This window comes from Epinephelus lanceolatus, chromosome 6 (genome assembly GCF_041903045.1).
Source record: "Epinephelus lanceolatus isolate andai-2023 chromosome 6, ASM4190304v1, whole genome shotgun sequence".
Classification (NCBI taxonomy): Eukaryota; Metazoa; Chordata; class Actinopteri; order Perciformes; family Serranidae; genus Epinephelus; species Epinephelus lanceolatus.
This window is the reverse complement of record NC_135739.1, coordinates 9049174-9073880: the sequence shown is the minus strand read 5'-3', so window position 1 is coordinate 9073880 and position 24707 is coordinate 9049174. Positions and strand designations below refer to the sequence as shown.

At 41.6% G+C, this 24707-nt stretch overlaps 1 protein-coding gene across 2 annotated transcripts in view; it reads left to right on the top strand.

The window, feature by feature from the left end:
* The window catches only part of ryk (receptor like tyrosine kinase), a 65382-nt gene that overhangs the window by 36070 nt on the left and 4605 nt on the right, over positions 1-24707 (top strand). The window contains exons 8-15 of one of the 2 annotated variants that reach the window (XM_033622380.2): positions 1280-1363; positions 3878-4003; positions 12335-12421; positions 13160-13229; positions 15528-15660; positions 18672-18781; positions 18925-19084; positions 22519-22655. In XM_033622380.2, the coding sequence (XP_033478271.1) occupies positions 1280-1363; positions 3878-4003; positions 12335-12421; positions 13160-13229; positions 15528-15660; positions 18672-18781; positions 18925-19084; positions 22519-22655 (907 nt within the window). The remainder of the gene's footprint in view (positions 1-1279; positions 1364-3877; positions 4004-12334; positions 12422-13159; positions 13230-15527; positions 15661-18671; positions 18782-18924; positions 19085-22518; positions 22656-24707) is intronic. The other variant, XM_033622381.2, reaches the window with a different exon arrangement.

Here is a 24707-nt window from a genome sequence, read left to right as displayed (position 1 = left end):
ATAAATAAAAATAGAAAACAATACAGGAATAAATAAATACGGTGGGGAAAAATATAGTAAATTGACACTGAAATAAATCAAAAAATAAATGAATAAATGTGAATACATATGGAAATACATGGAAAAAATGTTGATAATTAAACATTGCATTAGTGGATAAATAAATATCGTGCATTTATTTATACATTTTTGCACGATTATATTTATTTATTGCTGTTTCTTTGTCTCTGTGTCAATGACGGAGGTCATAATCTCTGTATTTATTTCTTTATTCATCCATTTATTTATTTATTTATCCCTGTATCTATTCTTTTCTTTTTTAATACCTGTCATTTTAATCCTCAAACTTACCATAATACACCTATTTTTCCCCTTCCATACTGTTACACAATTATAAATTAGATTTGTGAATAGATTTTAATATTCAGTTAGTATTCAGTTTTATTTTGAAGGAATAGTTGTTAGATTCAAGCCTGATAACTGACCAGCTAAAAATGAGACAGAGCAAGCACAGGATATTAAAACAACAAAGGCAAAAAACTATTTAACAATCTAAGACCACTCTATGAGAGACAATAAAAATGATGATGTAAGAAAATAGATTTAAAAGCTGTAACAACAGAAATAGTGGTAAATGTAAAGCAGAAGCGAAATAAAGACTAGTTTAGTAGATTAAAAAGACAAAAAACGATAAAAATAATAACAATAAAATTTCCATTAAAAAAAATATAATAATATAGTAAAATAAAATCTAGCCTAAAAAACGGGGGAAAAAACTAAAAAGACAATTAAAATTAATAAGGATAAAACATGATAGATATAAAATAATAATAAATATAATAAAATAGAAGATAAATTAGAGTAAACTTTTACAACATAAATATAGTAAAGTAAGTGAATAAAATAATGTAAATAATATATGTATAAACCATTCCTAATCAAAAGCCTGTGTGACTAAGTGGGTTTTGTCATTGTATGATCCTTCATCGCCCTCTTGTGGTCACAAACCCACATCTCACTTCCTGTTATGCCCACTTGCCTTTTCCTCATAACCTGTGCTTTGCTGAATGTGATTATCTGCACCACCATCCACCCTTTTTTTTAAATTCCTGATGGGCAGGTTTACTCAACTTGCAAGCATGCCTGGTTTGATTAGTGTTGTGTGTTATCAGTTGACAGTATACAACCCTTCATTCATTCAGGTCATGTTGTAATTTGAGCAAGCTCACCATTACATCACTTCTTTCTCACGCCCGCTCTCCTCTCCTCTTGTCATCAGACAATCACCCTGGTTCTGCACCCATTCTCCAGCTTGCTGCCTCCTCCTTCCAAAACCCTGGTGTCCCCCCTCATGAAACCAAAAGTAAGTGTCAGTGAAGCGCCAGAGACGACTTAATCCTCAGAGCTATAATACTGTTTGGTCGTCTTGTGCACCGCAGTGATGAACGTTAACACTTAAACCATGTTTTGCCCATTTCTACTGTTTTGTGAACAGAATAGTGAAAGCACATGTTTTATAGAAATTTTAAAATTCCTTTCCTCTTGGTGGCTCGTTCAAGCCTCAGAATCATGACCTCTCCATCTCACCTGCTTTATACTAACATTTTCCGTCGGCTTTGTTGGGAAATTTGATGTGCCATGTGTTTAAAATTAGACAGATATTTATTAAGGTATTTTGAATTGAATAGTCACGGAAAAGCTTCATTAGTAAGTGCTGAAACAATATTTTATTATTCAGGAAGTCAATTCACAGACTTAAACTCACTGTTGACAATTTTGACAAGTAATTAATCATTTCATTCATTTTTCAAGGAAAATTGCTGAATCTTTTCTGCTTCAAGCCTCTAAACTGTTTTGGATTTGCTGCTTTTCTTTGTTCAATATAATTGTAAATTGAATATTTGGTTTTTGAACTGTTTGTCAGATAAAACGAGTCATATAAAGATGTTTACAAGGGCTCTGACCACTTGTGATGGGAGTTTTGACCATTATTTTATTACTACTTTTAAGTCATTTTGGATTTTCAAATTAATTGATGAATCATGACAATTGATGAATGAATTGATTCCGCAAATAGTCGTTAATTTTTTAGCAATTCCTCAGCAATCTTAAAAGAAAGACGGACAGATAATGCACAATGCCACACTGCAAACATGGCTCAGGAATGGCCCAAAGATGTGACAAAGACCTCAAAGTGTCAACCTGGCCTCCAAATTCCCCAGATCCCAATCTGAATGAGCATCTGTGGCACGTGCCATTAACCCACCTCACAACCCACTGGACTAAATGGATCTGCCGCCAACGCACTGGTGCCAGACACCGCAGGACACTCCCAGAGATCCTGTGCCCATGCCTCAACAGGTCAGAGCCAAGTCCGATCTAAGGAGGCCCCACCTTGGATTAGGGTACATCTGGGGTACCGGCACATCACAAGAATCCTTGAGCAGATTGGGACCTGGGAAATTTAGAAGCCAGGTCGACACCTTGAGCTTTTTGTCACGCTCCACAGGCCATTTCTAAACAGTTTGTGTAGTGTGGCATGCTGCTTTTTTCTGCCATTGGGGAGTACTGTTGCCATGAGGGGGGGGGGGGGTACTTGGTCTGCAACGGTGTCTGAGTGGGTGGAACATGTCAGGTGGTATCCACATGAATGCCAGAACCAAAGGTTTCCCAGCAGAACAATGCACTGGAACAAAATAATCAAAGTTATTCACTTCACCTGTCAGTGGTTTGAATGTTTTGGCTCATCGCTGTATACTATTAATACAAAACTCTTCCATACATCCTGTTGGAGACCTAACATCCCTTAAATATTTTTGAATTTGTTGCAATAGCTTATGGTCACCAAGAGTTACTCAGACCAAATGAGGTGTGCATCAGTGACTTTAAAAAAAAGGTAATTGTTGAGCTTGCTTTGGATGGACACTATTGTCCCACAACGCACTGCACAACGGAATTGGAAGCACCGCTCACAGCTTGTCATCAATTGCAGAAAATAAATGTCCCTTTTAGTTTGACCTCCAGGGGGCAGCATTGACCTGTACTGTGTTACTGCTCATTATACAGTTGACACACTCCAGCAGAGATTTAAACATTTAATCAAAGTACCTTATAAAGCCCAGATCTGTTTTTGAGATTTAAACCTCATCTTGACGCCTCTGCTTCATTCTCACACATCGAGCTCACAACTCAGGTTTTCTGAACAAAGTATCAGACAAGAGGAAGAAGAGGCCAAGGGCAGATTGACTGTCGCTGCCTCCAACTTTATCTGGAGGTTGTTTTTCAGTGAGTTTCCCATTGTCTGCCTTGTCCCCTGGTTTATCTACAATCTGTCTAAGCAGCTGTGCACAGTTCATCCTGGCAGCGAGCTGCAGACACAGGAGGTTAGAATGTGTTATCTCTCATCACTGACATGTTGTGTACACATGGAGTGTGTTGATATAAAGGGGTCATGTGTACTCATGTTTGTTCGTCTGTGTGGGGGATGTTGTGTGTACTTTTTTCCAAACCAGAGTCTCTCCGACCTCAGTAAAGCAGCGGCCATTAACACTGAGTACGTCTGTAGGTTATGTAATGTAAGTGCTGTAATACAGGCCTTAGCGTTGATGCAACATGCGCAGGGTACTGTCCATGACTGTGTTTCTTGTAATTGCTTGAATTCACTCAATTCAACGGCAGTACGGAGTGCATTTCAGTAGAAACCTATCTGTGTGTGAGAAATGCGTCCCCGTCAAAAGTGATGCAAAGCAGAAGTCCCCCAGGTTGTTTCCCAGTGTTAATCTGGGTTAAAAGACCTGTCAATCCATTTAAACGTGTTTTGTTTACACTGGGATCACGCGTGCCTTTAAAACGAGTCTGTGTTTTTCCATCCTCACAGGTTACCCCTCTCTCCGCATTGAGAAGAATGACCTGAGGAGTGTCACCCTAATCGAGGCCAAAGCTAAAGTGAAAGACATTGCTATCTCGAGGGAGAGAGTCACACTGCGTGATGTCTTGCATGAAGGTATTTGTCTCTCCCTTATTCTTCCTGAAGTAGCTCTCACGTCTGTGTTCCTCAGAAGGGTGTGAACATTAACTCAAGGATTCCACTGAAAAGTGGAACACAAATTCGGAGTGTCTGCTCTTGGCTCTTCAAAGAGCTGCTACTCATGGTTGTGTCATGCAGAGTGGTTAACATTTCTTCCCCTTGCTCTGCTCAGGAGTGTTGTTGTGTATGAGAGGTGCGGTTTTGAGTGGCATGTTGGTGGAGAGGTTTTTGATGGAGTGGCTGTAATTATTAACATCTCTTATCACTTGAATCATACATAGACATAATAGGTGCATGCATTTTTTGACCTTGTGCTGAGGTCTGAGAATTACCCTTAAAAACTCCCTGACAAAAGTTAAAAATAAGACATATTTGGCAAATGACTCACTCCAGCTTATGTTGTAGGAACATATCTATGTTTTTACTTACTTGCATTTATACAAACAGCATGAAAACAAATTAAACATGTAACAAGAAAGATCCAAAACCCGTAGGATCGGGTTGCCAGTCTCCTCAAGGAAGAACTCTTCGAAAATACAAACACAAAGAGATGTGCACAAATGAAACAGAGCAATAAAACGCTGACATTGAACACATAAAATACCAAATGAGACAGAAGATTCTCAAGATAAGAGGTCAATAAAATATGACAGTAAAGAAAGTGGCATGAGCATGTAGGGCCTGATTGAAACGATTTAGCACAAGGTCTGAAGTGCATTTAGGGCGTGTCCAACTGGCCTTTTGGAGTTGAACAGCGCTTTATCTGGGTGCAAAGTAATGTGCCATGAGTAACGGACTTGTGTTTAGTCCGTTAATTAATCATAGTTGTTTTGGGCGTAACATGAATCCACCCTTAAGAGTGTCATCTCCCATTTTCTGTAGCAGCCAGGTGCACCTTAACGTGACGCATTGCTAATTACATGTTGAATGCTAATGCAGTAAGAGCTGTGATGTCATTGCAGCAGATATCACGGGACATTGAAGCAACACCAAGCAAACTTGAAACTGCAGTTCTAAACTCGACAGAGGAAACGGAACTAAACGTTTAGCTTCTGATGACAACTGTGTCAGTCTGATTAAGCAATGAAAGTTGCACTGCACAATATCTATATCGTATATCTAATAATTATCCATCCATCCATTTACGTAACTGCTTATCCTCTTGAGGGCCGTATGGGGGCTGGAGCCTATCCCAGCTGACATTGGGCGAGAGGGGGGGTACACCCTGGACAGGTCACCAGACTATCACATTTTTTTTCCAATATCGTAGATAAGCAAATGTACGTGTTATGACAACAGTCAACATTTGTATCACAGTATACCTTGAAACTGGTGTATCGCCCTCGATCAGAGATATATTTTGCCCCGTTTAGAACAAAATGCAAAGTATAATCAGAAACACTTTTCTGTTCATAAGACACAACAGGCTCAGCGTCTTTAAAATATATACTGTTCTACTAGTGACTGTTAATAGCTGTGAATTGTAACTATCCAGGTTACAACTTTGGAAACTGGTGTGTTAAATATTTAAAAGTTTCTGCATAATGTTGTTCAGTTTGATAACATTTCTCATGTGGAATCAAGAGACATGTGATTTCTGTTTTATTTTTAGTATCTTAATGAATGCAGCCATACAAAAACATTTCCATCATCCATGTATTTGTGTGTCTGTGATGAAAAAAAAAAAAACAGCTGGTGACCTATGAACACGAATTCTGCTTTTTTCCCTGCAATGTATGAGCATGCCTCGTCAGATCAGTGCCAGTGGAAACTTGCCATGAACCCAAAATAGCAAAAGTTTGTTCTTGCTGAGGCATTACACATTGACAGAAAGCCATAGACAGTGAAGTTTCTAAATCTCTTTCTTTGGCTTGGTATCAAAGATAAACACAACTATTTGGGCTTCAGTTTGGCTCGATGAGAAGTTCGCACTTTGGATGCTGGATGCTTTTGGAGACAATTCAGCATTGTCATGGAGTGATGGAACTGAACAAGACTGTACTTCACTTTCTGGAGATTTGCCCACAGTGGGGTTTAGTGTGGTTGTGTGAATGATGTAATAGTTACCCAAGGGTGACTGTAGTACAATGGAAGCAAAGAGTGTGGGTGTTCTGTTTTTAAATGCTACTTTAAGGCCCTCTGATGGTTTATGCTCTTTGTTTTTGTCTAGAAAGTGAATGAGAACATCAGCAGTGCCTAATTTTTATTTTTTATTTTTCTGTAAAATCTCACAAAAGTAGGGATAGGAATCAAAAACCGGTTCCAAATTGTCCGATCTTTTGTAAATTCTATGCCTCTGAGCTCTGATTAACATGCTGGCATCGACCAAAGGAAGTGATCTGACAGTTGCGCATTGCAAAACTCGTGACGTAAAACTCATGCGTCTGCACTGCTTAAAACTTGCAACAACAAGGAGCCATGGCATAGAGAGAGAAACGTTCCAAAGCCTGGCTTCAGTGCCTCTTTAATGTCTGCAAAATGAACATTCCAAGTGAGGGTGGAACCACTACCAAGAAGCAGGAACATCTTCCACGCAACTTGAGCTTAAATTCCAGGAATGCCATGTATTTGACACCCTACGCACGAGTGCTACTGCTTCCCAATGGAGCATCACGTCCTTTACTGAGGTTAAATGTCCTGTTATGATAACATTAGTGCCACACAAACAGACCTAGCAGACTTTTTCTTTGACTAAGAAAACCAATTCAGTCTACACTGGATTCAGACTCAGAGAGAGTAAAATATTTGTGACGCTACAGACATGTGTAGGCCTACTTTTCTTCTAGAAAACTGATAAGGAATTAATAAGTAAATGATAAAGAATGGGATCGATATGCAGAATCTATATTGGCATTGGTATCTGTAAAATGTTATCAGTTACCTTCCCTGTACAAAAGCTGCAACTGAACCCCTGAATCTCAAAGATTTAAATATCTCTTTGCTAGTGCCGTGGCTCCACTGATGGCATTGTTAATTAGTCAGCCCGTCATTTACAGTACAGGCCAAAAGTTTGGACACACCTTCTCATTCAATGCGTTTTCTTTATTTTCATGACTATTTACATTGTAGATTCTCACTGAAGGCATCAAAACTATGAATGAACACATGTGGAGTTATGTACTTAACAAAAAAAGGTGAAATAACTGAAAACATGTTTTATATTCTAGTTTCTTCAAAATAGCCACCCTTTGCTCTGATTTCTGCTTTGCACACTCTTGGCATTCTCTCCATGAGCTTCAAGAGGTAGTCACCTGAAATGGTTTCCACTTCACAGGTGTGCCTTATCAGGGTTAATTAGTGGAATTTCTTGCTTTATCAATGGGGTTGGGACCATCAGTTGTGTTGTGCAGAAGTCAGGTTAATACACAGCCGACAGCCCTATTGGACAACTGTTAAAATTCATATTATGGCAAGAACCAATCAGCTAACTAAAGAAAAACGAGTGGCCATCATTACTTTAAGAAATGAAGGTCAGTCAGTCCGGAAAATTGCAAAAACTTTAAATGTGTCCCCAAGTGGAGTCGCAAAAACCATCAAGCGCTACAACGAAACTGGCACACATGAGGACCGACCCAGGAAAGGAAGACCAAGAGTCACCTCTGCTTCTGAGGATAAGTTCATCCAAGTCACCAGCCTCAGAAATCGCAAGTTAACAGCAGCTCAGATCAGAGACCAGATGAATGCCACACAGAGTTCTAGCAGCAGACCCATCTCTAGAACAACTGTTAAGAGGAGACTGCGCCAATCAGGCCTTCATGGTCAAATAGCTGCTAGGAAACCACTGCTAAGGAGAGGCAACAAGCAGAAGAGATTTGTTTGGGCCAAGAAACACAAGGAATGGACATTAGACCAGTGGAAATCTGTGCTTTGGTCTGATGAGTCCAAATTTGAGATCTTTGGTTCCGCCGTGTCTTTGTGAGACGCAGAAAAGGTGAACGGATGGATTCCACATGCCTGGTTCCCACTGTGAAGCATGGAGGAGGAGGTGTGATGGTGTGGGGGTGTTTTGCTGGTGACACTGTTGGGGATTTATTCAAAATTGAAGGCACACTGAACCAGCATGGCTACCACAGCATCCTGCAGCGACATGCCATCCCATCCGGTTTGCGTTTAGTTGGACGATCATTTATTTTTCAACAGGACAATAACCCCAAACACACCTCCAGGCTGTCTAAGGGCTATTTGACCAAGAAGGAGAGTGATGGAGTGCTGCGGCAGATGACCTGGCCTCCACAGTCACCGGACCTGAACCCAATTGAGATGGTTTGGGGTGAGCTGGACCGCAGAGTGAAGGCAAAGGGGCCAACAAGTGCTAAACACCTCTGGGAACTCCTTCAAGACTGTTGGAAAACCATTTCAGGTGACTACCTCTTGAAGCTCATGGAGAGAATGCCAAGAGTGTGCAAAGCAGTAATCAGAGCAAAGGGTGGCTATTTTGAAGAAACTAGAATATAAAACACGTTTTCAGTTATTTCACCTTTTTTTGTTAAGTACATAACTCCACATGTGTTCATTCATAGTTTTGATGCCTTCAGTGAGAATCTACAATGTAAATAGTCATGAAAATAAAGAAAACGCATTGAATGAGAAGGTGTGTCCAAACTTTTGGCCTGTACTGTATATCTATACTGAAATATGTCTGTGAGGCTCAATACCAATACACCCCTTGCCCCTGCCACTTAGCTCTTAACACTCTGTTTTGCACTTTCACATCAAGGGGTATGGTGAAGCGTTCGGGCTATAGGCTATATAAGAATCATCGGCAGCTGAAAAAATCATTGGTAAGATCGCTGCACAAGCGATTAAAGAAATCTGAAAATGTGTTTTCCACATTAACAAAGATTTAAAAATTAAAGTAGCCATCATCTAATCTTTATAATGTATTATGGTTCTTTTCTTTATAACAAGCATTACAAAAAAAACGTAGTAGTATGCTGATGTCTTTGGCAGCTACGTGACTAAACATGTTATTTTTATTGTAGATTTGTGCATGTCAGTCCTACATTTTGACAAATATGCTGCCCCAGAGTGGAATATGCTGCTGAGTGCCCCAGAATGAGTCCTAAAACCCAGAAATAAGTTAGCATGTTAGCACTTCTGGTTCCCACATCTTGAAGTCAACTGGTTTTTGGGTTAGATGCCTGAAACAAGGTCTGGGGTTCACACAAGCTTAAGAGACTTTGACATTTTCTTCTATGACATAAAACACACCAGTAAATACCTCACTTGTGAATTTTGAAGCTTCTATGTGTCTTAAGAGTCGGATGCTAACAAGAGGCTTAATGAGACTACAGAACATCATCACACCGAACACGGCTTTACTGCGGTGCTGTGGGGCCGACATTAGTCATGCAACTGTGTGTGTAGCATTTTACTTCTGGTGATTGAATTTAACCCTATGGGCCCGAACGACGCATAGTGCGTCCAAATTCACACCCGTTCTTCTCTGTGGATTTTCTCGGCGACCATGCGTCATAGCGAGAAGCCACGCATATCACGTGAAACAGCGGAATTGTAGCTTTCCGACAAGACCAAGCACTTGTCCGTAGTCCAATGTTTTCACAGTGGAAAAAAAATGATAAAATTACACTAAAATTATGTATAACAGAGCTTTCATACAGCTCTGCACACACACTACTCTTGGATGGATTACTCACAAACGATGTGATATGCGTGCAGAAATGCCACGCATATCACATGAAAGTTCAGGAGCAGAGCTTTCCAATGATACCACACACATTATTGTGCTGTCATCCCATCATGCTATAAATCCAGATTAATTGTCTACAAAATAAAAACCTGACAAATTTCTTTACAATCCATTATACAGATCTTGTTATCAGTCACTTCATATAGTGAGGAATATCGTATCTTATCACGTCTTAGGCTTGCGTGTGTTTCTCCCTGTCTATCCATGTTTGTAGTCCAGCTTTCAAGATGCAAATATCTCCATATTGTCCAGTTGACACTTCATCAAACTTTGTATGACAAGACCAGCCACTTCACCTTTGCGCACCCAGACAACTGCAGCCTAATTATGCATGCATGACAGGGCTGTAGTCACCATATACATTGAGGGGGACACATGCCCCCCCCCCCCCAATGCCCAAAATGCCCCCCCCCCCCCCAATATATAACTGAAACTGAAAAACAACAATAAACTTTGTTTACTGCAATCAAAGTGGCAAATATTATCTTGGAGGACATCATTGCACTTGGTTGACTATTTTTCTATGATCTTAGATGTAAATATTGCATGCTTCTTTCAGATAAAACACATTTTTGACTTGTGAATGAGTCAATGGAATTTCTTGCAATAATGAAAAAATACTGTCAATCATGTCTGCCTGGCACAAACCACATCTTTTGGACAGCTGTGAAGTGACAGAATGTCCCAGCATCATGGTTCTTATATTGCCAGATTCCAGAGAGTCTCCCCTCTTCATATATGGCAGAATATGTCAACTTCCAACTTGCTATGGTGAGATACATGTAAAAATGTAAGAATTTAGTCACACAGATTTGTTTTTTTTCATTGATATAAAAATTAATATAAATACAGGCACATAGGAGGACATGAAATGATGGCAAATCTGGATAGCCCACATTGTCCTGAAAAAACAAGATACAGCATGTGTATGTAGCCTTTATAATGACTGTGATATGAGCTTAAAAGTAAAGGCAGTAAAAATACCCCAAAAACGCCTAGGGCCCATAGGGTTAAGCTTCGAAAATCGTAAAGGTGGTGTTCATTTTTGAGTATTTCGCTAAACAAAATGTGTAAGTTTCATAAACGTTTGTTTGCAGCAGAGCTTATTTTCTACAGTAATCCAGAATCTAATGCAAAAATTCCATCGGCTTTTTGACAAGGGAACTAGTGCAACGGTCACTTCTGCGTCAGCCTACAGAAAGACATGATCCCTGGAGCACTCTGTGTTAGTGCAGACTGGCAGGGAAGGAGCAGTGGTTGCTACTGTTAGCATACAGGAATTGGGCCTTAAGTCTTGTTAAGCTGGCTCTGATCTCACTTGGCTACACTTGGCTTGTTAACGACATTTAGGCAACTGTCAGCAAAATATGTCTTCTTTTAGTGTTGAACTCTACATCCTTTCACACCTTTTGTTCCATTTAAGATTTGCGGTCTTGTTGATAACTTGCTCTTCCACTGAATCCTTTCTTTATCTTGTTTGTGTCGGACGTGACTAACTTTACTAGTGACTAATTGTACTTTAAATGGGTGTGGTGATCAAACATGTTGTTGAGGCTGAATGATACATATATCCGCTCTAGAGAGATCAGCATGTTATTTTTTCTTGTGCAATAAAGCAGCTGGAAACTTTCATTATCATTTTGATATTGCTCTTTCCACAGTGGTGGTTAGTTAGTCTTTTTTAGATTTATGAGTCTTTTTATCGCAGTGGTTTTAAGGTCAGGTTTCAGTCCAGACCCTCCCTGGTTTAAATATTGATTCTAGGTAGTTAAAGTTAGCTGTAAGGTTTAAATTACCGCAACTAAATTATCAGGATCCTCCACGGCCATCTGCAAGGAAACACGCCAGCAAATTATCTGTACTTGAGTATCTATCCAACTTCCTGACTTGCCAGTGCAGTCATGTATCCACACACATCAGATCCTTCATACAAAATGCCATGAATGAATAATTAAATATCAAAAACACTAGAGATAACAACTAAGAAACGACAAATAAAAGACATGCACCTCCATGTCTCAGAGGTGGTTGAACTCTGAGTGGGGTTCTTGTTTTTGGGAGCCGGCAGGTCCAGACAGGCTTGACGGAGAAGGCAGGGGTGGGAGGGAGACAGTTAAACACTAACCCTGTTGTTATGCTTCGTCTCTTCTCCTGTTGAAACACAGGGCACAGTTAGCCTCAGGGCTCAGATCTTTTCTCTCAGTTTATGTTGATGGTTTATGTTCTTAAATGGCATTTTACCTCCGTAAAGTCCTGGAGCAATGGGGTGACAGTTTAGACAAAGGAGATGATGAACGTGCTCACTTGGCCTTTCCACGTCATATGTATTTCTGAATCGTTAAGTGATGAAAGGTCCTCTGAGCTCCAGTGAATCGCTCTTGTTTTGGCGCTCGTCAGTGAGACGAGAGCCAAAGCTGCCTAATCCTTTTAAGAGACAAAGCATTTTAAGCAGAAGCCTGTCCACCTCTGTCCACAGATCAGCCAGGCGTGGCGACCTGTGAGCGAGGTGACATTTCGATCTTTGTATGTGGTGCCTCTGGCTGTGTCTCTCCTGCCCTTTCCCTTCAAATAAAAAACCTGTGGTTTGTCTTTGACAGGCACATTTGGCCGCATCTTTCACGGCGTGCTGCTGGACGAAAAGGACCCCAGTAAGGAGAAGCAGGTCTTTGTGAAGACAGTGAAAGGTACGTGCTCCGTCCTGGCTGCAATGCACAGCTGAATGCACATTTGTCAAATTGTCAAGTCATGTGTGTTGTAAGTTTTCCTCCCTCTCATTGATGTGCAGCTCACTGTGGGTTTTCTAATGAGCAATCGCTGAAATGCCAAAACAAGATTGTAAAGACGTAAAACGAATGACGAATCAACTGAAACATACGTAGCTACCCAGTAAACACGCACACCGATTTGACAGCTAATGAATTATATTTCTTACTCATGCTGCACGGTTTGCATGCCAGTGAAAAGACTTTTATACAGGACTGTCAGGTTCTTTGTTAGCGGCATGTGTCAGCTCTCTCTGCCAGCTGCCTTCTGACCTCTCCATTCTCTTATGTTTACTCAGGGAGGGGTGGATACCACTCAGTGAACAATAACCCCATGCCAGTCTTGGCTTTGTTAAACTCTTTACTTCCTCCTCATGGGCCTTTTGGGAAAAGAACAATACTACTTCCATAAGTACCAGACGATGGCAAAGCTGCATACACTGATTAAAAACTGGACCTCAGTGAGCTTGGCACAAGTCAGTTTTCCTCTGAAGTTTCCCACTACAGTTGACTGTTGGCACGGAAATCTGTGGGGGAAACAAATAAAAATCAAACAGTACATGTTGTCTGAGAGCACAGAAATGATATCCTTAACTTTTCAACTTTACTCTAGTTCTGCTTAATTTTTAATCCGATTTTGTGTCTGTTGAAATTGTTCAGATCATGCGTCTGAGGTGCAGGTGACCATGATGTTGACTGAAAGCTGCAAGCTTCGTGGACTTCATCATCGGTGAGTGGAAGCAAACTCAAGTAACTGTTTTTGTTTTTTTGTGCCACTTGACTTTATGTGACCACGTTGGGAATATGTGGTGTTTTTTGTTGTTTTAATAGAATTTCAAACAACAAAAAACACCACATATTCCCAACGTGGTCTGCGTCTTAGACCATGACACCATTGTCACATGCCCAAATCACAGTATTAACCAGTACTGTGGTTAAAGACAGACGTTGGTTTCTTCATCACTGTTGTCCACTTCTGCGACAGACTCAGATCATAACATAGCAGTAAAAAAAATCTGGTTTACTCTGAACCCAATGTCGTACTCTGCCACAGCAGTTCCTGTGGTAATCTTTTGAAAAGCTCAGTTTGAATGCTGATGAAAGAACACCACATTTTTACACATTGGGGCGAATTCATAAAGATAGCACCATAAATTATGCAACACTGCTGCTAACTGACCCGTCTCTGATTCACAAAAGACATGGACATGGAAAACGCGCAACAGAAGGACACGTTCAGGAAGGTTAGCGTATGATTGGATAGAGCTACACATTTTAAAGTCACCCACAATTGCTGCATGGAGCTGTAAGCAGTGCTGTACAGAATAGTATCGTGGCGTAAGCGATAGTGAGCAACACAAAGCATTGTGGGATTTTAGGATGCAGAAGCTACATTACAGACAAACTATCTGTGGACGACTGCGAGATCCAGCTTGGTAACACGGTGAAATGGTGAACATTTGCTGCATAACCGTTCTCACGACCAGTGTGGGAAACGGATCGCTGATGGAGAACGAGTAGCTTTCCAGCTCACAGAAGACACTGTGCACACTCCACTTAACCACTGGAGCTGAGCATCACCAATGGGTTGGAGGTTCATTAAGGCAATGAGAGTGCATAAGACATAAATAACATTGACTGGTTTAGAAAAAAAATCCAAATAGCCTCCACATTTACAGCTAACCTTAATCGCCATGAGGGAAACTAGTCCCAAACAGTGTCCAAAGACCAACAACAACACCACTGCAACAGCTGCTTTAGCTGGAAAGCACAGTAAGTAACCAATTTAATCACAATGTGACCCAAGTGAAAAACAAACTGTAATGACTAATTGTGATGCAGTGTTGGCCATGGGAAAAAATGTTTGTAAATCTGCAGGTCATACACCCATTTGTGAACTTAAGGTAGGCCTTGAGAGATTTATAATTTCGGAACTGCTCGAATGTGTTGGCACTCAAACCACAAATGAGGTCGGGAAAACACCTCCGGAAATGTGACATTCAGTAGCTTGTTAAAATTGCCTTACCGCTGGCTACTACTCCCCAGAATAAAATGCGCTGTGACATCATCGTCTATTCTCTGTTGGCCGTAGAACCTTATTCGTGTTGACTGACAGTTGAAGTTTACAGAATCCTAACCAATAATCATCAATTTAAAAAAATGTTGCAACTGTGAATTTTTCTTCTCAGGTGCATTCATGAACGCATGTGCATGTGTACGTTCCTCTTTGACCCCTGTGAAACAGTGCTTCCCTGAAAGCCACAGTGTAATTCAAATATTGTGAATTTACTATGCATCTGAATATATCAAACATTGAATGACAGCATTGTTTGCATTAAATTATGTCTGAGTGATCTAAATGCTATTGCTTCATTTAGTGTATAGATTTCAAAAGGAGCAGAAAAAATGTCTTGGTGACAGACAAAAAAATATACTTTCCTACCACAGTGGCAGGCAGTGGAAAAAAGTTAACTTAAGACACTGCCACCAACCCTCTGAAGAAGCTAATAATTTCATTGCAACGGCGCATGGCAGTAAGTGCTGATCTTAGACGTTAGAGGTTATTTGCTTGGCAGCACAGTAACAGTGCGTTTTAACTTTTGCAGATGCTTTGAGAATTACACCGTTTCTTTTTGTCTTATTTGCGCAGGTTTAGCGGCCACAAAAGCTGCCCTGTCCCTTCGTGAATTCGCCCAAGTACACTGAATTTTGCTTAAAATTAAAATAGAATTTGTGTAGCTATTGCATCAACTTTATCTGGAGGTTTGGTACTTTCACTTTCTTTACATGACAAAAAATTGTCGTCATTTTTGCCCGCTCCTTCCTCTTTCTTCTTTTTGTGGTCAGCAAATTAATACTTTGACACTTCCTCTTCCACAGTTTGGCAATAATTTGGAAGCTCACCGCAAACACGTACTTCGATCTTCCAGTAATCCCTTTGACATGCAGCTACACATTTATTCACAGTATGCTCTTGTCTGTTACACACTGTTCCTGTTCTTCAGATTGTCTTTCTCTCCACCTGCAGAAATCTGCTGCCTATAAGTCACGTATGTACAGAGGATGGAGAGAAGCCCATGGTGCTGCTGCCTTTCATGGCTTGGGGCAATCTCAAGCTGTTTCTGCGCCAATGCAAGCTAGCTGAGGCTAACAACCCACAGGTGAGGCTTCAACTCAGCATACATTTGGTGGATAAAAGAAACACGAACCACTTATTAAACCATTAAGATTAATACCATAATGGAAGCCTTGTATGGCATCACATTGAGACATTTATTAAACTATTAAAATTAATCCCCCTGCTTGGAAGAAAAATCAGATGTTATCCAAGAGTGGAGCCTGAGAGAAGGTTCTGTGTGTTTGCAGCAATCAACACGTACCAGTAACTACTGTTTACACTGTTATTAGAAGGACTGTTGATATAGTCATGAAGCGGTGCTCAAGGCAGAGATTTTTATTCGCTATGTAAAGACAATCAGGCTTTTGTACAGGTTAACCCCAGGGAGTCTTTGATGTGCTTGGCAAAGCCACAGCACAGATCCAACCGATCAATCAGCTGCAAAATACAGATGCAGCAAACACCTCGCAATCACAAGATGAAACATGCCATCCATTTGCATTAATCAAAACCGCTTTGTAAAGTTTCAGGTAACACATCAGCACCTTAGTTCTCAGCAATCTCATTATGTACTCTTGGCAGTTGTCGGAGACAAAGACATAGTCATTAAGTTATGCTGTTGCAATAAACATCGAGCTATAAATCAGAAATGCATCAGCACAGGTGAGATTAAACTCCAGGGAGGCACAATACTATAGTGTGGCATTCATTCTGAAAGTGAACATCTGGTTTGGAAGATAAAAAGGTTAAAAAAAAAAAAAAAAAAAAACCTGTTGACCTTTTCCACAGTTGTCATTTTTCCACTGACAACCCAACTGTTAACTTAACCTGACTGAACTGTCTGGTACCAGCTCCACACATCTCAGTTTAACTTGGAATTGTTGCCTTAAAATGTTCTTATCTCTGTTCGCTGGTTGCCAAGACTTTGCTTTCCTGTGTTGTGAGATTAATTAATTTAGGTTGTATCAAACTGTCCACTACCTGATAAGATTGAACAGCTGAAAAACGTCCACTGTGTGTGTGTGTGTGTGTGTGTGTGTGTGTGTGTGTGTGTGTGTGTGTGTGCCAGGGATTGTGCAGCCGACTGAATTAGATTGGATACAGAAATACAACATGCAACACTCAAAAATGTGTTTTTCTTCAGTTTACGTACCCACAAAGTCCGACCTTGACTAGACTAACTTGTATTTTTGCTCTGGAGAGGTGTTACATTCCTGTACTGGGGGGGAGATGTCTTTGCACCTCCCTAAAATCTACGGCTGCCCCTAATAGTCGACCAAAAGTTAGTCAAACAGAAAGGTTATTAGTCGGAAAGATTTCATTAGTTGCTTAGTCGCAGAAAAAACAAACTCTGTTAGGAGCTGCGCCTTGTCAAAATAATTTAAAACCTATATGACTGGACCATGTGGGAATTTAATTTGAAAGGACAGACACAGGAAGTGTCCACGCTCAGCAGTCAGACAGGAGTCAGGTTAATTTCCAGGGCTGGTACCTGCGGTTATTCCACAGGCTAGTTAATAACATGTCGGGCAGGAAATCCAAAGTGTGGGATCATTTTGAGAAGGTGAAGGATGAACCCAAGGTGATATGTAAACTCATCTTCATTGGTCGACTACAAACGTGACGTATCATCTGAAACATGGAAGTAGCTACATGCCCATTAGCCCACAGCGTCATTAACAGGCGGCTCGCTCAGTGTGTGACGTGCACTTGTAGATAAAATATAGGCCTATATTAATGAAGGGTCATTAGTATGGTTTTGTATTTCTCTGTAATGTAGCACAGTGTTAACAATGTTACTGATACTATTCTTTCTCACACCTTCAACTCAAACCACCAAAATATATATCATTTAATCATTACATTAATATCATAAACATGCGGGCGACTAGTCGACTAATGGCCCTAAATGACTAAATTTTCTTAAGGGAAAACTGTGTTAAACAAAATATTAATCAGTATTTTTACATACTTTAAAAAACCAATATACACATCAATATGTGGTACTGTTACTCCAGGAGCTCTCCTACAAGGCAAGGTAGTCTTTTAAGCTTTGCAGGATGTTTATACACTTGGTCTCAGACACACCTGCTGGCAGATCTATTGTCGACAAGCCCTCCTGTAGCTCCGAGCTCAAAACAAATAACTTTCTGAGACTCTTGCTCAAACCTTTGAGTAAGGGACTTTCTGGGATTCAGATTGTTTTCCATCTGTTGCATACAACAATATTAAAACGACATTATGTAAGAACTGTTACATTTGTGATTCGGCGCCCCACAGTTTCAGAGCGGTACACCGCTGTCGTAAAGACAAATTGTGCCTGCAGTGTTGCAGGTTGCAAACTGTTTATACTGTCCTGATGTAAGCTGTAGTGATCTGTCTCACAGATGCCAACTACACCATGCAGACGTGCTCATAATGACAGTGCTAACATGTTGATGATAAGCAGGTGTATTGTTCACAAGTTCAACGTCTTCATTCAGCGTTTTAGCAAAAAGAAAATTAGCCATTTAGCATCCTAGCATATGCTAATTGGCACTAAAGAAAATTTAAAGGATCATCAAAGTTATTACAGCTCACCCTGTGTCCGACAAGGATTCTCATGAACCACATTTTCTAGCACTCCATCCAACAGTTAATCAGATATATCACTCAAAAATGTCAGCTTATCGTGCCAGCCGAGGAAAAGTCTTTCTGGTTCAGTGGATATTTGCACCAAGCTGTGGCAATCCATCAAACAGTTGTCGTGATATTTCACTAAAAGCCAAAAGTGTTGACCTGCTGACGGTGACAGAGGACCAGCATTACCTTCCCTAGAGCCATGCCTGTGGCTCAAAACACGAAATAGTTTGTCGCTCCCATATTTGACCCAGAGCTAACTGTGTTCCCATTCAAAGGAAATAAGAACAATTTGACACAGAAGACCAATTTCACCACAGTAAAGTCACGTCAGCTCCGATATGGTCTCCTGTCCTCGCCCCCTCCCATTTTTGTGTTTTTCCTGTTTCTGCTTCTCAACTGCACGTTATGTCGCTCTCCCTCATTTCCTTTCAGGCCGTCTCTCAGCAAGACTTGGTTTACATGGCCATCCAGATTGCATGTGGAATGAGCTACCTGGCTCGCAGGGAGGTCATACACAAAGACCTCGCTGCCAGGAACTGCGTGTAAGTGTCCCTGTCCCGGCTTAGAGCTGCCATCACTTGTCTTCACTTCTTCCCTGTAGCTTTCAGGTGATTTAGTCTGGAATTTAATTACTAAAAAGTAAAGATGCCAACATTTCTCTCGTGTCTCTCCCCTCCTCTGACAGCATTGACGACAACATGCAGGTGAAGATAACAGACAATGCCCTTGCCCGAGACCTATTTCCGATGGATTACCACTGTCTGGGGGATAATGAGAACAGGCCAGTCCGCTGGATGGCCCTGGAAAGCTTGCTAAACAACGACTTCTCCAGTGCGAGTGACGTGGTAAGAATTACAGTACGCTGCAAAACACAGTTCGCTTCTCATAGATTTAAGGGTAAATTTGGTATTTTTCAACCTGGGCCTTGTTTTCCATGTGTTTGTGTCCAAGGGATGAATGGCAACAACTTTTGAAACTGAAGTTACCGTATAAAAGTACCAACTCGAGCCATTTATGCACTGTAAGGTTGCGGTTTTGTGGTGTTTCTGACTACTCTTGTATCAAAATGTCTGTCTCTGTAGGGATCCTTTCCATTGTTGTCACTTATAAAACAATCTGAGCCTGTCAGTGGTAAAAATAAACCCTTTTATTGGACAAGCATTGAAGGTGCGAACATGCCACGTGTGGTTACATCACAGCCTGTTTTGCAGCTGTCAACTACAGCATTTTTGAATTGCATTGCTTTGTCCATTAGTCACTTAGACAAAAAATAGGGGCCAGGATGACAAATATTAAACTTACCCTTTAACCGTTAAAACATTTCCTGCCTCGTAAGGGTTTTCAGTAACTACAAAATGTTCAGGGTGCATGACACAGAGAGGGTGATGCAGGAAATAGCACCGGTTGTATCCAAGCCATTCTTAAAGACGCTTGGTCAAGGTGTCAAAAGGAAAGGAGGTGCAGTGTTGAGGTGCTCTGGCTCTTCCCTTTTTCCTGTCTCAGGATAGCAATGCGGGCGCGGCGGAGACAGTCGGGAAGCTCAACGATCCTTAGAGACACCGCTCAGACACCAGACAGACATGCCCCCACCCCTCCGCATTCCTCTTATGGTCACACCGCTTCATAGTAATCACCATCTCTGCCCTACACTTACAGTTAACAGAAGCCTGGCATTATCAACTAACTGAGCTTCAGGGGAAGTCCAGACAGAGCTGCGTAGCATCATAAGAACATCAAACACGCCAGTGTTACGCATGTGAATACGCCATACCCCTATGTCACTGGTTACGCATGTTTGATACTGAGCTGGACTGGATGAGAAAGTGACTGTGGGCACGTTCAGGCCTTGTTGGGAATGTCTGCCTGGGCGCTGATGTGGGTGGATTACTGTATATCATGTTTTTCCTCTGAAGCCCTCCCACCACTGTGCCCTCTGTCCTCAATCACTCCCTACGCTTCCTTTAAAGGCTCTGTGTCACCCCACCACAGGTTATGACATACTAACTACGGATGAACAGTATACAAAACTCACAGCTAACTTCATACGCACGTCATGCTTTGGTGCAAATTTAAACGATACTTCTTTATATTTATTAACAGACAGTATCTCCTGACTGAGGTAGCATTTCTCCACCGGCAACTTTAGTAAACTATTTTTATTTTAAATATAAAGGACATTTCAAACACCTCTTAAGGCAAATTCATGCTGTAGCTGACACAAGTGCAGTTAAGTTTGATTAATTTGACAAACACACATAAAATACACATAAAACATGGCTCAATAGTGACATCATTAACATTAACGTAACTGCTTGTCCTGTTACAGGTTCCGGGTAAACTGGAGCCTACCCCAGCCGACATTGGGTGACAGGCGTGGTTCACCCTGGACAGGTCTCCAGACTATCACAGGGCTGACACATAGAGACAGACAACCATTCACGCTCCCATTCACACTTACAGGCAATGTAGAGTCACCAGTTAACCAAACCTGAATGTCTTTGGACTGTGGGAGGAAGCCAGAGCAACCGCAGACTCTACACAGAAGGCCCCTGACTGGCCAGTGGATTCAAACCCAGAGTCGTCTTACTGTGAAGCAACAGTGCTTCACCACCACACCACCGTGCCGCCAACAACATAAACAAAAGTACAAAATCCAGCTCCATTATAACTCACAAGGTTCACAGACAAAAAAATGTATCTTATACTCGACACATTTTCCCCACATATACAACATGCTAACATTAGCTGTCACAGTAAATAAAAGCATCTTTTCCATTGAGGGAAATGGTTCTCAGTTAACAAAAATTAACAGGAGGTCATCATTACAGTGATGTGTAGTTACATTTGTCGGGAGGTGTATGCCAGACTACAGCCTAGGCTACACTTCTACGCAGTCTATACCAACGCCTATTCAGTGCAGGGCATTCCCAAAAGACAACAGGTCACAACAGGCTATAAAGCTAAAAAGCAGTGCTTATGATATGAAATAAAAATTTGAATAATAAAAAATAAAACCTGTGCATTGGGAGGAATGTTACAGTTAGTTTTAACCTTGGCTTGGCTTTGAACATTCAAAGCACCCAAACGTTCATCATCCTGGTCATCGGCACATCCGGGTGATGCTGTCAAATGTGCATTAGCATTTATGGTGTTTTTTTCATACACAGACCCATAGCAACGTCAAGCAATGACAACACACCGTCATCATCTTATACACAACTCACTGTGTTGCTGGGAACCCTGCGGGAGGGTCTCCTGGCATTTCATTTGCGCTTGCCTTAGTGTGACTGGCTCATGCCTAATTCATACTTCTGCAGTGCCTGTGCAATCTGTGCAGGCACCTCTCACACAGACACATAGTAGGTAATTTCACACATGCATGTTGGGACCGGCACTGTCCAGAAATCCACCCTCCCAGCTTTGATATCCAGTCAAACTTCTGCAGCGTCTCATGTATTTGGCGTGAAGTTCCATTTTTCAGGAGTCTCTCTGCGAGCCCCACAGACCGTCTCTGCAGCTCTGCGGAAGCTTTGTGTCTGTTTCTCTACAGAAGTACAAATTAGGCACTTCACACCACAGCTTGTTGTGCTAACCTCAGCGTATGTTACTAAGAGCCCATGGCTAAAGGTTTTTGGGTGGAGCTTGTGCTTGTGAGCTTTGGTTCCATGTTATGTGCATCACTCTCTGCATGCGGCTGTGTGCATCCAACTGTGACGGTTCACGCAGACACAATGAAACGCTGCTCTTTTCAAGGATAATCTGTCATTTTCTGTTCATAAGTCACTGTCAGGTTCACAGGAGCTGCCCAGTTATTTTAGATAAGAATTAGCCTTACTCCCAAAATTCCAAATACCAAGTGTGACCTTAGATACGGTAATAACACGATTATGGAAATGCTTCTTCTCCTCCTGGGAGGTCAGCGTGAAGGGTCAACACAACAACACATGCAGGGCAGGTCCTTGCTGACACGGGTCCTTGAACTCTCAGTCTCCCTAAACACAACAGCCACCCAACTGTTTACCCTCAGTCTCTTAACAGAAACTTTCAGCAGTGATTTATATTCCATATAAATTTTTCAACATAATTTCCTCGCATTGTTCTTGCGAAGCATTTTTTGCGAGTGTGCCCCACGGGCTTTTCCGCACCCTGAATAGGAATGGTGGTCGTGTTGATCCTGTTTGATGATAACACATTAAAGACAACAGCTTGTGTTGATCGTGTTTAAATAAATGCTCAGCGCAGGACTCAGTGTTAATCCTGTGTCGTTTTTTTTCCACAGTGGGCCTTTGGAGTGACGCTGTGGGAACTGATGACTTTGGGTCAGACGCCATACGTCGACATCGACCCTTTTGAGATGTCGGCCTACCTGAAGGATGGGTACAGAATAGCACAACCAATCAACTGTCCAGATGAACTGTATGTTGGATTACAGAGCACACACACACACACACACACACACAAATATACAAACACTATTTTTTCTTTTCCCTAATAACGTGCTTAAAAATCCATTTACCTGTCCCTTCAAGGCGTTACTGGGACATACAGCTGCATATCGCCAGCCTGAAGGTGAAAAGAAATGGCACACCTACACTGATATGACCAACAGAGCCATATATAATGAGAATAATTTATGGACTTCACTTTGAACCATGTGTCCCAGAGTTCTGTTAGTTTACATTTATGAATAAATACTAAAAATGTCAGCGTCAGAATGATACACAGCATCTTTATGGATTTTGACACGACCACCCAAAGCCTGAGCTTGAGCTTGCATCACAAACTAATCCACCCAGGTGGTCCACCACTGCAGCCCTGCTGTGAGCCAGGAAAAAGCCCGTTATTATCCAGCAGTGAAAGGTGACAGCCTCGTTGCAAACTCGATACGGAGGAAATGGCATGTAAACAATAACGCCATGGTGTGAGAATGACGCCTGTGGGCACTGGCTGCTCCTTCTCCTCGACAGTTGCAGGATGTTGATAAAGCTTAACATTTACCATCACTGGTCGCTGCTGCTGAACATTTCAGTTTGACCCAGCTCCCGTTTTATACACACAATGTGTTGGCACACTTCATCTGGTGAAAGTCTGCAATAACAAGGGTGGCTGCAGCTGAACATACACGCACATGCTCCACTGCAGAGGTCTACACACTGAGATGGTGCGTTTATATTGGGGCATGTCAGAACCAGTCAGCTGTCTGCGCCCGTCCGCCATGAAGGCCAAGTGTTAATTATTTTAATGGACAAGAACATGAGGTACAGTAGTAACTTGTAGTAGGCTGCAGATGAAGACGGATTGTTCCTCAGCACATTCAGTAAATAACCAGGCATGTGATGAGCAAGGGACAAAAAAAAGCAGAAAAATATACAGACCCTCCACCATCCATTTACAGCACAGAAGGAAGCATGCATCCGACCACTGAGCTAGCTAAAGGCCCAGACACACCAAACTGACTTCAGAGACCCAGCAGCGATGAAGGCCCCCTGCTGTGTCGCTTCATGTCTCCTGTTTCTCAGCCAAAAGTTGCACATGAACACACTGCAAAGACTGCAGCCACCAGCGAACCAGCATGTACGTTCTGCACCTGCCTGAGGAGAAATGACACTCCACACCAGCAGATCGCAGCAGTCTGTAATCGTCATTCAAAAAGGGAATCGGAAAGACCATCTTGATGCTAGTTAGCACATTAGCACATGAACAACACAACCTGATGCTGAAAGAACAAAGCATAGTTACCGCGCGTCAGTGAACAATTACACAAACCATCCGGAAAGGTTTCTGCCAAAGAGCTCAGTGGCTGAAGAAAAATAATCTTACCTCATGAAACAACTTTGTTTTGGTCTCAATTCCAATTTGGTTCTCGTGCCCTGAGCTGAACTGCCAATCAGATTTCATTCACCAATGGACTCAGCCACTGACAATGTTGATTCCACATGCTGAAGGGGCAACAGTGCGGGACACACCGCACCAACTAGGGCAACAGGCGTTCATCGATGGCCCAACATTGATCGACAGCTGACTGTCAGCTTGGTGTGCCAGGGTCTTAAAGTTACAGCTCAGCCAAGAGACACCATTGCAGTTAGATCTTGCGCTGTCAGGAGCACGAGCCTCTCGTCCGCACGTACAGTCAGGTCCATAATTATTTGGACAATGATACAGTTGTCGTCATTTTGGTTCTGTACACCACCACAATGGGTTTCAAATGAAACAATGAATACCTGCTTAAAGTGCAGACTCTCAGCTTTCATTTAAGGCTTTTTTTTCAAAAATGTAGTATGAACCATGTAGGAATGACAACCATTTCTTCACACAGTCCCCCAACTTTAAGGGCTCATAAGTATTTGGACAAACTAACATAATCATCAATTAAACAGTCAGTTTTAATACTTGGTTGCAAATCCTTTACAGTCAATGACTGCCTGAAGTGTTGGACACATAGGCATCATCAGATGCTGGGTTTCTTCC